Genomic DNA, 15,266 nt, shown 5'->3' on the forward strand with positions numbered 1-15,266 from the left:
GCGGGGGACCTTCTAGGGTCAAAATTTATTACATATAAAAGGACTAAATTTGCAAAAACAAGAAACTCGATTTTAGGACCTAATAAATTAAAGACTCAAAAGACCCAACGGTCGATTCGTGCAAAACAAGAAAAGAACCATTATTTATTATTTGAATTCAAACATTTAACTTGGTAATAACTCTCATGCACGTTCCAGCCCTCTTTGATTGCTTCGGAAATGATGAAAAGAACGGGTTCTTTAATTTCTTGTAGAACTGGCATAAATGATGTTTGTGGAGTCTTCTCTTTGGAATCTTCTAGCTCCATGAGAGTAATCAGACTTGCAATGGACTTGTTGAATTGTTGCCTTAAGGTTCTTGCTCCCAACCTTGTCATAGGTTTGTGTACCATTATTGGCAGAACGGGTTCTTCAGAAACTGGAAGAACGGGTTCTTCAATAAATGGTAGAATGGGTTCTTCGGGAAATGGCAGAACGGGTTCTTCGAAAATTTGACTACTAATGTCCTCATCACTCTAACTTACATATTTTTATTTCTCCAATCTTTGGGTCAAAATATTTAATATGTTGCCACTAACATATCTCATGTACTTAATGTTTCTCACTTTTATAGGATGAAACCCCCGTTGGTTGTTTCTTATAAGTCTTGTATATTTAGAGATATGCACGTGTGAACCAGAGTGGTTGAATACACTTTTGTGTATGCTCAGAGATTCCCCTAAATTAAAACATCTCAAATTAGAACAGGTTGGTGGATCTAAACTTGATTTTAATATATTTGGCTTTGAGCAGTACATGTGTTGGTTGACTTGGTTCTAATCCACTCTGCTATTAATCAAGCAACATTTCCCTCCCCATGAACCACGCCCTTACTGGATAACTGGATTGAGCCGTGTTTAGTTCCAAAATGTTTGTCATCAAGTCTTGAAACCTTAAAATGGTTACAATATGAAGGAAAAGAAGAAGAGAAACAACTGGCAGCATTCATCTTAAGAAACGGAAGCGGTTTAAAAAAGGTATCCATCTCCTCAAAATCGATTGATGACCTCGACAAGAAATTTGAGATGATCAAGGCATTTTTTGTCAAGGCGTTCACCTGCCTGTCATCTTATATTCGACTGACGTTGTGGTCGTCAATTAACATATTGTTGGTTTGTTGGTTGGTGTTCGATCTGAATTTTCTTATGTTTTTGTCTCCTAAATTTAGCTTTGTCAGTTTGCTATGTTCTTTTGCTGTTGCATGAGGCTCCGGTTCTAGAAAGTGTATGTGTTTAAAACTTGGTCAGAAGTTTGGTGCTATAGATATTCGAGTATTTGTTGGACCTGCTGTTAATGGCAGAGTGCGTGAGCTGATAATCGAGATTGATGCTTCGATTACTGAAATCTCAGTCACACTTCCAAGGAGTATGTGTACAGACTGTAGAATTAATGCTTGTGGATTTGGTGCTAAACAATGCTGGGAATCGTGGATTCTCGTAAAGAATAAAGATATAAGCAATCGATTATGATTGTAACAAACCTAGCATCATCACCTTAAGTATAACATCACAATATCAGTCTCACACTCATGCATATCAATCATCAATGGGCTGGAAGTTCGGTTTTTTGGTTTAGTTTGTGGTTTTACAAAAAATGAAACCATAAAAAAAGCATATGTATCACAGTTTCGGGTTTTAACGGTTATTGCATGTTTTTTAATAAACAGATGTATATAAGTTGATACATAAATTAAAAACAAGCTAAACCATAAACATAATTCAAAAAAAATATAATCCAACTTTTAGTTTTGTAAACTCAAATCTTTAATTCAAATATAATTTTTTTGTAACGCCCCGACCGCCATCTCTCAGTGGGGCTATGTCCAATCTCAGTCCATGTGCCCACCTTCCTTAATGGGCCTCATGTCCTCTCACTAGGCCTGTGAGCCCATCCATATCCGACGGCCGGTTTGCTACGTGCGGGAGGCTTTAAAGACTTTTTACCGTCCCTACAAATCACCACATGATTTTTCCCTGTGATCACCATATGATATTTCTCTGTCTTTTGTCCTCACTCGCACAATTCCGATAGTCACTGCCCGGAAGGTCAGCCATCCTGAGAACACTCCAGCTCAAACACGCTTAACTCTGAAATTCTCTCATGACCATTGACCGAAAAGATAAGTGCACTTTGGTGACATAGGTGGGCAATCAAATAAACAGATCTGAACGATTTTTTTTTTAGGGTTTTCTTTTTAGAAGATGAACAATCAAAATAGAAAAAGAACACACGAAAATAATAGATCTAAAAGGGATAAACGAAATAAAACAAAACAAACTGAAACAGACACAAACTGAAGCAAACAAAAGGGATAGATAAAACCTGATTTGGAGCGTTTAGCTCTGATACCAGATGATATAGGAACCCAGATGAGGGAACCCATGTGGATAGATGGAAATAGGCAAATGGTTGATAACACTTTTCTGCCTATTCGATGGATGATAGATGGAATGGAGCGAAGAGATGGTAAATAGACAAATGGTTGAAAACACTGTTCTGTCTATTTGGTAGCAGTGGACGATGAAGAGATAGATGGGTGGATTGAAGGACGCCACACAGATCTGTGAAATGATCTATGATAAGTCAAATCTCAGTCTTCAAAGATTCACACACAAGAAGAAGGAGAAAAGGGTGGTTGCTTCTATCTCAAGAGAAAACCTAAGAAAATTCTCATTTTATTTCATAAAAACTTGAAAGGTTACAATGCTGAGAAGGAACCTTATATAATGATCCAACAGCGGGGGACCTTCTAGGGTCAAAATTTATTACATATAAAAGGACTAAATTTGCAAAAACAAGAAACTCGATTTTAGGACCTAATAAATTAAAGACTCAAAAGACCCAACGGTCGATTCGTGCAAAACAAGAAAAGAACCATTATTTATTATTTGAATTCAAACATTTACCTTGGTAATAACTCTCATGCACGTTCCAGCCCTTCTTTGATTGCTTCGGAAATGATGAAAAGAACGGGTTCTTTAATTTCTTGTAGAACTGGCATAAATGATGTTTGTGGAGTCTTCTCTTTGGAATCTTCTAGCTCCATGAGAGTAATCAGACTTGCAATGGACTTGTTGAATTGTTGCCTTAAGGTTCTTGCTCCCAACCTTGTCATAGGTTTGTGTACCATTATTGGCAGAACGGGTTCTTCAGAAACTGGAAGAACGGGTTCTTCAATAAATGGCAGAACGGGTTCTTCGGGAAATGGCAGAACGGGTTCTTCGAAAATTTGACTACTAATGTCCTCATCACTCTAACTTACATATTTTTATTTCTCCAATCTTTGGGTCAAAATATTTAATATGTTGCCACTAACATATCTCATGTACTTAATGTTTCTCACTTTTATAGGATGAAACCCCCGTTGGTTGTTTCTTATAAGTCTTGTATATTTAGAGATATGCACGTGTGAACCAGAGTGGTTGAATACACTTTTGTGTATGCTCAGAGATTCCCCTAAATTAAAACATCTCAAATTAGAACAGGTTGGTGGATCTAAACTTGATTTTAATATATTTGGCTTTGAGCAGTACATGTGTTGGTTGACTTGGTTCTAATCCACTCTGCTATTAATCAAGCAACATTTCCCTCCCCATGAACCACGCCCTTACTGGATAACTGGATTGAGCCGTGTTTAGTTCCAAAATGTTTGTCATCAAGTCTTGAAACCTTAAAATGGTTACAATATGAAGGAAAAGAAGAAGAGAAACAAGTGGCAGCATTCATCTTAAGAAACGGAAGCGGTTTAAAAAAGGTATCCATCTCCTCAAAATCGATTGATGACCTCGACAAGAAATTTGAGATGATCAAGGCATTTTTTGTCAAGGCGTTCACCTGCCTGTCATCTTATATTCGACTGACGTTGTGGTCGTCAATTAACATATTGTTGGTTTGTTGGTTGGTGTTCGATCTGAATTTTCTTATGTTTTTGTCTCCTAAATTTAGCTTTGTCAGTTTGCTATGTTCTTTTGCTGTTGCATGAGGCTCCGGTTCTAGAAAGTGTATGTGTTTAAAACTTGGTCAGAAGTTTGGTGCTATAGATATTCGAGTATTTGTTGGACCTGCTGTTAATGGCAGAGTGCGTGAGCTGATAATCGAGATTGATGCTTCGATTACTGAAATCTCAGTCACACTTCCAAGGAGTATGTGTACAGACTGTAGAATTAATGCTTGTGGATTTGGTGCTAAACAATGCTGGGAATCGTGGATTCTCGTAAAGAATAAAGATATAAGCAATCGATTATGATTGTAACAAACCTAGCATCATCACCTTAAGTATAACATCACAATATCAGTCTCACGCTCATGCATATCAATCATCAATGGGCTGGAAGTTCGGTTTTTTGGTTTAGTTTTGTGGTTTTACAAAAAATGAAACCATAAAAAAAGCATATGTATCACAGTTTCGGGTTTTAACGGTTATTGCATGTTTTTTAATAAACAGATGTATATAAGTTGATACATAAATTAAAAACAAGCTAAACCATAAACATAATTCAAAAAAAATATAATCCAACTTTTAGTTTTGTAAACTCAAATCTTTAATTCAAATATAATTTTTTTGTAACGCCCCGACCGCCATCTCTCAGTGGGGCTATGTCCAATCTCAGTCCATGTGCCCACCTTCCTTAATGGGCCTCATGTCCTCTCACTAGGCCTGTGAGCCCATCCATATCCGACGGCCGGTTTGCTACGTGCGGGAGGCTTTAAAGACTTTTTACCGTCCCTACAAATCACCACATGATTTTTCCCTGTGATCACCATATGATATTTCTCTGTCTTTTGTCCTCACTCGCACAATTCCGATAGTCACTGCCCGGAAGGTCAGCCATCCTGAGAACACTCCAGCTCAAACACGCTTAACTCTGAAATTCTCTCATGACCATTGACCGAAAAGATAAGTGCACTTTGGTGACATAGGTGGGCAATCAAATAAACAGATCTGAACGATTTTTTTTTTAGGGTTTTCTTTTTAGAAGATGAACAATCAAAATAGAAAAAGAACACACGAAAATAATAGATCTAAAAGGGATAAACGAAATAAAACAAAACAAACTGAAACAGACACAAACTGAAGCAAACAAAAGGGATAGATAAAACCTGATTTGGAGCGTTTAGCTCTGATACCAGATGATATAGGAACCCAGATGAGGGAACCCATGTGGATAGATGGAAATAGGCAAATGGTTGATAACACTTTTCTGCCTATTCGATGGATGATAGATGGAATGGAGCGAAGAGATGGTAAATAGACAAATGGTTGAAAACACTGTTCTGTCTATTTGGTAGCAGTGGACGATGAAGAGATAGATGGGTGGATTGAAGGACGCCACACAGATCTGTGAAATGATCTATGATAAGTCAAATCTCAGTCTTCAAAGATTCACACACAAGAAGAAGGAGAAAAGGGTGGTTGCTTCTATCTCAAGAGAAAACCTAAGAAAATTCTCATTTTATTTCATAAAAACTTGAAAGGTTACAATGCTGAGAAGGAACCTTATATAATGATCCAACAGCGGGGGACCTTCTAGGGTCAAAATTTATTACATATAAAAGGACTAAATTTGCAAAAACAAGAAACTCGATTTTAGGACCTAATAAATTAAAGACTCAAAAGACCCAACGGTCGATTCGTGCAAAACAAGAAAAGAACCATTATTTATTATTTGAATTCAAACATTTACCTTGGTAATAACTCTCATGCACGTTCCAGCCCTTCTTTGATTGCTTCGGAAATGATGAAAAGAACGGGTTCTTTAATTTCTTGTAGAACTGGCATAAATGATGTTTGTGGAGTCTTCTCTTTGGAATCTTCTAGCTCCATGAGAGTAATCAGACTTGCAATGGACTTGTTGAATTGTTGCCTTAAGGTTCTTGCTCCCAACCTTGTCATAGGTTTGTGTACCATTATTGGCAGAACGGGTTCTTCAGAAACTGGAAGAACGGGTTCTTCAATAAATGGCAGAACGGGTTCTTCGGGAAATGGCAGAACGGGTTCTTCGAAAATTTGACTACTAATGTCCTCATCACTCTAACTTACATATTTTTATTTCTCCAATCTTTGGGTCAAAATATTTAATATGTTGCCACTAACATATCTCATGTACTTAATGTTTCTCACTTTTATAGGATGAAACCCCCGTTGGTTGTTTCTTATAAGTCTTGTATATTTAGAGATATGCACGTGTGAACCAGAGTGGTTGAATACACTTTTGTGTATGCTCAGAGATTCCCCTAAATTAAAACATCTCAAATTAGAACAGGTTGGTGGATCTAAACTTGATTTTAATATATTTGGCTTTGAGCAGTACATGTGTTGGTTGACTTGGTTCTAATCCACTCTGCTATTAATCAAGCAACATTTCCCTCCCCATGAACCACGCCCTTACTGGATAACTGGATTGAGCCGTGTTTAGTTCCAAAATGTTTGTCATCAAGTCTTGAAACCTTAAAATGGTTACAATATGAAGGAAAAGAAGAAGAGAAACAAGTGGCAGCATTCATCTTAAGAAACGGAAGCGGTTTAAAAAAGGTATCCATCTCCTCAAAATCGATTGATGACCTCGACAAGAAATTTGAGATGATCAAGGCATTTTTTGTCAAGGCGTTCACCTGCCTGTCATCTTATATTCGACTGACGTTGTGGTCGTCAATTAACATATTGTTGGTTTGTTGGTTGGTGTTCGATCTGAATTTTCTTATGTTTTTGTCTCCTAAATTTAGCTTTGTCAGTTTGCTATGTTCTTTTGCTGTTGCATGAGGCTCCGGTTCTAGAAAGTGTATGTGTTTAAAACTTGGTCAGAAGTTTGGTGCTATAGATATTCGAGTATTTGTTGGACCTGCTGTTAATGGCAGAGTGCGTGAGCTGATAATCGAGATTGATGCTTCGATTACTGAAATCTCAGTCACACTTCCAAGGAGTATGTGTACAGACTGTAGAATTAATGCTTGTGGATTTGGTGCTAAACAATGCTGGGAATCGTGGATTCTCGTAAAGAATAAAGATATAAGCAATCGATTATGATTGTAACAAACCTAGCATCATCACCTTAAGTATAACATCACAATATCAGTCTCACGCTCATGCATATCAATCATCAATGGGCTGGAAGTTCGGTTTTTTGGTTTAGTTTTGTGGTTTTACAAAAAATGAAACCATAAAAAAAGCATATGTATCACAGTTTCGGGTTTTAACGGTTATTGCATGTTTTTTAATAAACAGATGTATATAAGTTGATACATAAATTAAAAACAAGCTAAACCATAAACATAATTCAAAAAAAATATAATCCAACTTTTAGTTTTGTAAACTCAAATCTTTAATTCAAATATAATTTTTTTGTAACGCCCCGACCGCCATCTCTCAGTGGGGCTATGTCCAATCTCAGTCCATGTGCCCACCTTCCTTAATGGGCCTCATGTCCTCTCACTAGGCCTGTGAGCCCATCCATATCCGACGGCCGGTTTGCTACGTGCGGGAGGCTTTAAAGACTTTTTACCGTCCCTACAAATCACCACATGATTTTTCCCTGTGATCACCATATGATATTTCTCTGTCTTTTGTCCTCACTCGCACAATTCCGATAGTCACTGCCCGGAAGGTCAGCCATCCTGAGAACACTCCAGCTCAAACACGCTTAACTCTGAAATTCTCTCATGACCATTGACCGAAAAGATAAGTGCACTTTGGTGACATAGGTGGGCAATCAAATAAACAGATCTGAACGATTTTTTTTTTAGGGTTTTCTTTTTAGAAGATGAACAATCAAAATAGAAAAAGAACACACGAAAATAATAGATCTAAAAGGGATAAACGAAATAAAACAAAACAAACTGAAACAGACACAAACTGAAGCAAACAAAAGGGATAGATAAAACCTGATTTGGAGCGTTTAGCTCTGATACCAGATGATATAGGAACCCAGATGAGGGAACCCATGTGGATAGATGGAAATAGGCAAATGGTTGATAACACTTTTCTGCCTATTCGATGGATGATAGATGGAATGGAGCGAAGAGATGGTAAATAGACAAATGGTTGAAAACACTGTTCTGTCTATTTGGTAGCAGTGGACGATGAAGAGATAGATGGGTGGATTGAAGGACGCCACACAGATCTGTGAAATGATCTATGATAAGTCAAATCTCAGTCTTCAAAGATTCACACACAAGAAGAAGGAGAAAAGGGTGGTTGCTTCTATCTCAAGAGAAAACCTAAGAAAATTCTCATTTTATTTCATAAAAACTTGAAAGGTTACAATGCTGAGAAGGAACCTTATATAATGATCCAACAGCGGGGGACCTTCTAGGGTCAAAATTTATTACATATAAAAGGACTAAATTTGCAAAAACAAGAAACTCGATTTTAGGACCTAATAAATTAAAGACTCAAAAGACCCAACGGTCGATTCGTGCAAAACAAGAAAAGAACCATTATTTATTATTTGAATTCAAACATTTACCTTGGTAATAACTCTCATGCACGTTCCAGCCCTTCTTTGATTGCTTCGGAAATGATGAAAAGAACGGGTTCTTTAATTTCTTGTAGAACTGGCATAAATGATGTTTGTGGAGTCTTCTCTTTGGAATCTTCTAGCTCCATGAGAGTAATCAGACTTGCAATGGACTTGTTGAATTGTTGCCTTAAGGTTCTTGCTCCCAACCTTGTCATAGGTTTGTGTACCATTATTGGCAGAACGGGTTCTTCAGAAACTGGAAGAACGGGTTCTTCAATAAATGGCAGAACGGGTTCTTCGGGAAATGGCAGAACGGGTTCTTCGAAAATTTGACTACTAATGTCCTCATCACTCTAACTTACATATTTTTATTTCTCCAATCTTTGGGTCAAAATATTTAATATGTTGCCACTAACATATCTCATGTACTTAATGTTTCTCACTTTTATAGGATGAAACCCCCGTTGGTTGTTTCTTATAAGTCTTGTATATTTAGAGATATGCACGTGTGAACCAGAGTGGTTGAATACACTTTTGTGTATGCTCAGAGATTCCCCTAAATTAAAACATCTCAAATTAGAACAGGTTGGTGGATCTAAACTTGATTTTAATATATTTGGCTTTGAGCAGTACATGTGTTGGTTGACTTGGTTCTAATCCACTCTGCTATTAATCAAGCAACATTTCCCTCCCCATGAACCACGCCCTTACTGGATAACTGGATTGAGCCGTGTTTAGTTCCAAAATGTTTGTCATCAAGTCTTGAAACCTTAAAATGGTTACAATATGAAGGAAAAGAAGAAGAGAAACAAGTGGCAGCATTCCTCTTAAGAAACGGAAGCGGTTTAAAAAAGGTATCCATCTCCTCAAAATCGATTGATGACCTCGACAAGAAATTTGAGATGATCAAGGCATTCTTGTCACGGCGTTCACCTGCCTGTCATCTTATATTCGACTGACGTTGTGGTCGTCAATTAACATATTGTTGGTTTGTTGGTTGGTGTTTGATCTGAATTTTCTTATGTTTTTGTCTCCTAAATTTAGCTTTGTCAGTTTGCTATGTTCTTTTGCTGTTGCATGAGGCTCTGGTTCTAGAAAGTGTATGTGTTTAAAACTTGGTCAGAAGTTTGGTGCTATAGATATTCGAGTATTTGTTGGACCTGCTGTTAATGGCAGAGTGCGTGAGCTGATAATCGAGATTGATGCTTCGATTAATGAAATCTCAGTCACACTTCCAAGGAGTATGTGTACAGACTGTAGAATTAATGCTTGTGGATTTGGTGCTAAACAATGCTGGGAATCGTGGATTCTCGTAAAGAATAAAGATATAAGCAATCGATTATGATTGTAACAAACCTAGCATCATCACCTTAAGTATAACATCACAATATCAGTCTCACGCTCATGCATATCAATCATCAATGGACTGGAAGTTCGGTTTTTTGGTTTAGTTTTGTGGTTTTACAAAAAATGAAACCATAAAAAAAGCATATGTATCACAGTTTCGGGTTTTAACGGTTATTGCATGTTTTTTAATAAACAGATGTATATAAGTTGATACATAAATTAAAAATAAGCTAAACCATAAACATAATTCAAAAAAAATATAATCCAACTTTTAGTTTTGTAAACTCAAATCTTTAATTCAAATATAATTTTTTTGTAACGCCCCGACCGCCATCTCTCAGTGGGCCTATGTCCAATCTCAGTCCATGTGCCCACCTTCCTTAATGGGCCTCATGTCCTCTCACTAGGCCTGTGAGCCCATCCATATCCGACAGCCGGTTTGCTACGTGCGGGAGGCTTTAAAGACTTTTTACCGTCCCTACAAATCACCACATGATTTTTCCCTGTGATCACCATATGATGTTTCTCTGTCTTTTGTCCTCACTCGCACAAGTCCGATAGTCACTGCCCGGAAGGTCAGCCATCCTGAGAACACTCCAGCTCAAACACGCTTAACTCTGAAATTCTCTCATGACCATTGACCGAAAAGATAAGTGCACTTTGGTGACATAGGTGGGCAATCAAATAAACAGATCTGAACGATTTTTTTTTTAGGGTTTTCTTTTTAGAAGATGAACAATCAAAATAGAAAAAGAACACACGAAAATAATAGATCTAAAAGGGATAAATGAAATAAAACAAAACAAACTGAAACAGACACAAACTGAAGCAAACAAAGGGAAATAAACTGAAACAAAAGGGATAGATAAAACCTGATTTGGAGCATTTAGCTCTGATACCAGATGATATAGGAACCCAGATGAGGGAATCCACGTGGATAGATGGAAATAGGCAAATGGTTGATAACACTTTTCTGCTTATTCGATTAATGATAGATGGAATGCAGCGAAGAGATGGTAAATAGACAAATGGTTGAAAACATTGTTCTGTCTATTTGGTAGCAGTGGACGATGAAGAGATAGATGGGTGGATTGAAGGACGCCACACAGATCTGTGAAATGATCTATGATAAGTCAAATCTCAGTCTTCAAAGATTCACACACAAGAAGAAGGAGAAAAGGGTGGTTGCTTCTATCTCAGGAGAAAACCTAAGAAAATTCTCATTTTATTTCATAAAAACTTGAAAGGTTACAATGCTGAGAAGGAACCTTATATAATGATCCAACAGCGGGGGACCTTCTAGGGTCAAAATTTATTACATATAAAAGGACTAAATTTGCAAAAACAAGAAACTCGATTTTAGGACCTAATAAATTAAAGACTCAAAAGACCCAACGGTCGATTCGTGCAAAACAAGAAAAGAACCATTAGTTATTATTTGAATTCAAACATTTACCTTGGTAATAACTCTCATGCACGTTCCAGCCCTTCTTTGATTGCTTCGGAAATGATGAAAAGAACGGGTTCTTTAATTTCTTGTAGAACTGGCATAAATGATGTTTGTGGAGTCTTCTCTTTGGAATCTTCTAGCTTCATGAGAGTAATCAGACTTGCAATGGACTTGTTGAATTGTTGCCTTAAGGTTCTTGCTCCCAACCTTGTCATAGGTTTGTGTACCATTATTGGCAGAACGGGTTCTTCAGAAACTGGAAGAACGGGTTCTTCAATAAATGGCAGAACGGGTTCTTCGGGAAATGGCAGAACGGGTTCTTCGAAAATTTGACTACTAATGTCCTCATCACTCTAACTTACATATTTTTATTTCTCCAATCTTTGGGTCAAAATATTTAATATGTTGCCACTAACATATCTCATGTACTTAATGTTTCTCACTTTTATAGGATGAAACCCCCGTTGGTTGTTTCTTATAAGTCTTGTATATTTAGAGATATGCACGTGTGAACCAGAGTGGTTGAATACACTTTTGTGTATGCTCAGAGATTCCCCTAAATTAAAACATCTCAAATTAGAACAGGTTGGTGGATCTAAACTTGATTTTAATATATTTGGCTTTGAGCAGTACATGTGTTGGTTGACTTGGTTCTAATCCACTCTGCTATTAATCAAGCAACATTTCCCTCCCCATGAACCACGCCCTTACTGGATAACTGGATTGAGCCGTGTTTAGTTCCAAAATGTTTGTCATCAAGTCTTGAAACCTTAAAATGGTTACAATATGAAGGAAAAGAAGAAGAGAAACAAGTGGCAGCATTCATCTTAAGAAACGGAAGCGGTTTAAAAAAGGTATCCATCTCCTCAAAATCGATTGATGACCTCGACAAGAAATTTGAGATGATCAAGGCATTTTTGTCAAGGCGTTCACCTGCCATTCGACTGACGTTGTGGTCGTCAATTAACATATTGTTGGTTTGTTGGTTGGTGTTCGATCTGAATTTTCTTATGTTTTTGTCTCCTAAATTTAGATTTGTCAGTTTGCTATGTTCTTTTGCTGTTGCATGAGGCTCCGGTTCTAGAAAGTGTATGTGTTTAAAACTTGGTCAGAAGTTTGGTGCTATAGATATTCGAGTATTTGTTGGACCTGCTGTTAATGGCAGAGTGCGTGAGCTGATAATCGAGATTGATGCTTCGATTACTGAAATCTCAGTCACACTTCCAAGGAGTATGTGTACAGACTGTAGAATTAATGCTTGTGGATTTGGTGCTAAACAATGCTGGGAATCGTGGATTCTCGTAAAGAATAAAGATATAAGCAATCGATTATGATTGTAACAAACCTAGCATCATCACCTTAAGTATAACATCACAATATCAGGCTCACGCTCATGCATATCAATCATCAATGGGCTGGAAGTTCGGTTTTTTGGTTTAGTTTTGTGGTTTTACAAAAAATGAAACCATAAAAAAAGCATATGTATCACAGTTTCGGGTTTTAACGGTTATTGCATGTTTTTTAATAAACAGATGTATATAAGTTGATACATAAATTAAAAATAAGCTAAACCATAAACATAATTCAAAAAAAATATAATCCAACTTTTAGTTTTGTAAACTCAAATCTTTAATTCAAATATAATTTTTTTGTAACGCCCCGACCGCCATCTCTCAGTGGGCCTATGTCCAATCTCAGTCCATGTGCCCACCTTCCTTAATGGGCCTCATGTCCTCTCACTAGGCCTGTGAGCCCATCCATATCCGACGGCCGGTTTGCTACGTGCGGGAGGCTTTAAAGACTTTTTACCGTCCCTACAAATCACCACATGATTTTTCCCTGTGATCACCATATGATATTTCTCTGTCTTTTGTCCTCACTCGCACAATTCCGATAGTCACTGCCCGGAAGGTCAGCCATCCTGAGAACACTCCAGCTCAAACACGCTTAACTCTGAAATTCTCTCATGACCATTGACCGAAAAGATAAGTGCACTTTGGTGACATAGGTGGGCAATCAAATAAACAGATCTGAACGATTTTTTTTTTTAGGGTTTTCTTTTTAGAAGATGAACATCAAAATAGAAAAAGAACACACGAAAATAATAGATCTAAAAGGGATAAACGAAATAAAACAAAACAAACTGAAACAGACACAAACTGAAGCAAACAAAGGGAAATAAACTGAAACAAAAGGGATAGATAAAACCTGATTTGGAGCATTTAGCTCTGATACCAGATGATATAGGAACCCAGATGAGGGAACCCACGTGGATAGATGGAAATAGGCAAATGGTTGATAACACTTTTCTGCCTATTCGATGGATGATAGATGGAATGCAGCGAAGAGATGGTAAATAGACAAATAGTTGAAAACACTGTTCTGTCTATTTGGTAGCAGTGGACGATGAAGAGATAGATGGGTGGATTGAAGGACGCCACACAGATCTGTGAAATGATCTATGATAAGTCAAATCTCAGTCTTCAAGGATTCACACACAAGAAGAAGGAGAAAAGGGTGGTTGCTTCTATCTCAGAAGAAAACCTAAGAAAACTCTCATTTTATTTCATAAAAACTTGAAAGATTACAATGCTGAGAAGGGACCTTATATAATGGAAAGGAGATCATTATATAAGGTCCCCTCTTGGAATATTTTTTCAAAGAGGATCTCAAATCAAGATTTAACTAATGGTTACAACCCATATAACGTATAACCTATTAATTAATTAAATAATTAATCTTATAATCAATATTATATAGTCTACACAAAAAGGTTGTGTACTTCCGTTTTATTATATAGGGGATTATCAAATTAAACTAGATTTTCACAACACCAACATGAAAGTTTAAACAAACTACAAATTCACAAGTCACATCCTCACCTTCACGTACGATGTCCAAATTTTGTGTTTCAGCGGTTCGGCTCTCTTTGTTTGCCAACTCACCGAGCGTCGTTCTCTCCTCCTTCTGGATATCCCCCCTTTTTCTCTTATTGTGGTACGCTTTCCCTTTTACGAGTAGCATTTACGTTTTTCGATTCTCAACGAGCCAACGACTTCACAATCAGTGGCAATGGTGGTGGGAATAAGTAGCAAAAGAATTAAGAAATTTTTTTCTTTGGCACGCAAACTAACTATTTTTAGGATTCCTAAACCCGATCTCTTGTGGATTCTCTCTAAAATAAGGGAAGGCCTTACGTAGAACTTACGACTTCTTCCGAAAAAGTGAAAGTACCCCTCAACCCTATTGCATGCGCGTGCCTTTTGTTACAATCGTTTCCTTATTGTTTTCTTTTCTCTACTGTGGGCTAAGAAACAATTAAAAAAACATCTTTTTTAAAGCGAGAAGTGATATTAGATTTAGATCACGTTTAGGGACTAGGGTTTGATAATGATAAATCAATAAAATTCCTATAAAAAATGGAAAACAAAATTGGTTGCATGGAAACATTTTAGAATTGTTTTGGACTGTACGTTGTGGCTGTCTAGTTTTATCTTTAAGTGTTATAAAATCACCTATCGCATACTTCCTCTCTAAGCAATTTGGACTCCAAGGTAGTATTTTTCTCTTATCTCCTTATCATTAACTTCTCTATATATCTCCAAGTAGTATTTTGCTTCAATGTAATAGTAAAAACAACAACAATAATAAGAAGAGGATCATTGTTTAACTTTCTCCCTTCTACTCTCGATCTCTGTCTATTTATTTACTATAGTATGTATATAATATACATACATATATACACATATACATATAATATAATAATATTATATATTTGCGTTATATTTTATAACATTAACATTATTGTCATACGGAATCATTCATATGTTAAACACAGTCAGGGAATCATATCATATCATATCTTTTTGTAAAAACATTGTTTAATAATTCTGAAGTTTTTAATCTTATCAACTAACTAGACTACGTAATATATTATTCATTGGCACGTTCTTGGTATATAAGAGTTGAAAAGT

The 15,266-nt window shown here is 36.8% G+C and overlaps 1 protein-coding gene and 1 long non-coding RNA gene across 2 annotated transcripts; one reads left to right on the top strand and one right to left on the bottom strand.

The window, feature by feature from the left end:
• The first annotated feature begins 1,265 nt into the window (after window positions 1-1,265).
• LOC147945831 (putative FBD-associated F-box protein At1g32375) lies at window positions 1,266-12,626 on the top strand. The gene is made up of 6 exons (XM_087509383.1): window positions 1,266-1,475; window positions 4,064-4,252; window positions 6,842-7,030; window positions 9,619-9,736; window positions 12,085-12,269; window positions 12,405-12,626. The coding sequence occupies exons 1-6, from the start codon at window positions 1,266-1,268 to the stop codon at window positions 12,624-12,626; spliced, it is 1,113 nt and encodes a 370-aa protein (XP_087365509.1).
• Window positions 12,627-12,783: 157 nt separating this feature from the next.
• Window positions 12,784-14,442, bottom strand: LOC147945832 (uncharacterized). The gene is made up of 2 exons (XR_015596149.1): window positions 14,175-14,442; window positions 12,784-13,739 (listed from the first exon to the last, which is right to left on the bottom strand). It is a non-coding gene; the product is annotated as an uncharacterized LOC147945832 (long non-coding RNA).
• Between the last annotated feature and the right edge of the window lie 824 nt (window positions 14,443-15,266).

Source organism: Camelina sativa, chromosome 4 (genome assembly GCF_030686135.1).
Source record: "Camelina sativa cultivar CO46 ecotype springtype chromosome 4, ASM3068613v1".
In the NCBI taxonomy this organism is placed as follows: Eukaryota; Viridiplantae; Streptophyta; class Magnoliopsida; order Brassicales; family Brassicaceae; genus Camelina; species Camelina sativa.

What these genes read in the sequence shown, in the direction of transcription:
- LOC147945831 (XM_087509383.1), top strand. Translation starts at nt 1,266, where the DNA reads ATGTGTTTAAAACTTGGTCAGAAGTTTGGTGCTATAGATATTCGAGTA. An exon ending in GCTGGGAATCGTGGATTCTC is followed by an intron (nt 4,253 to 6,841) that starts GTAAAGAATAAA and finishes AAACTTGGTCAG; the next exon opens with AAGTTTGGTGCTATAGATAT. An exon ending in CTCAGTCACACTTCCAAGGA is followed by an intron (nt 9,737 to 12,084) that starts GTATGTGTACAG and finishes TACAATATGAAG; the next exon opens with GAAAAGAAGAAGAGAAACAA.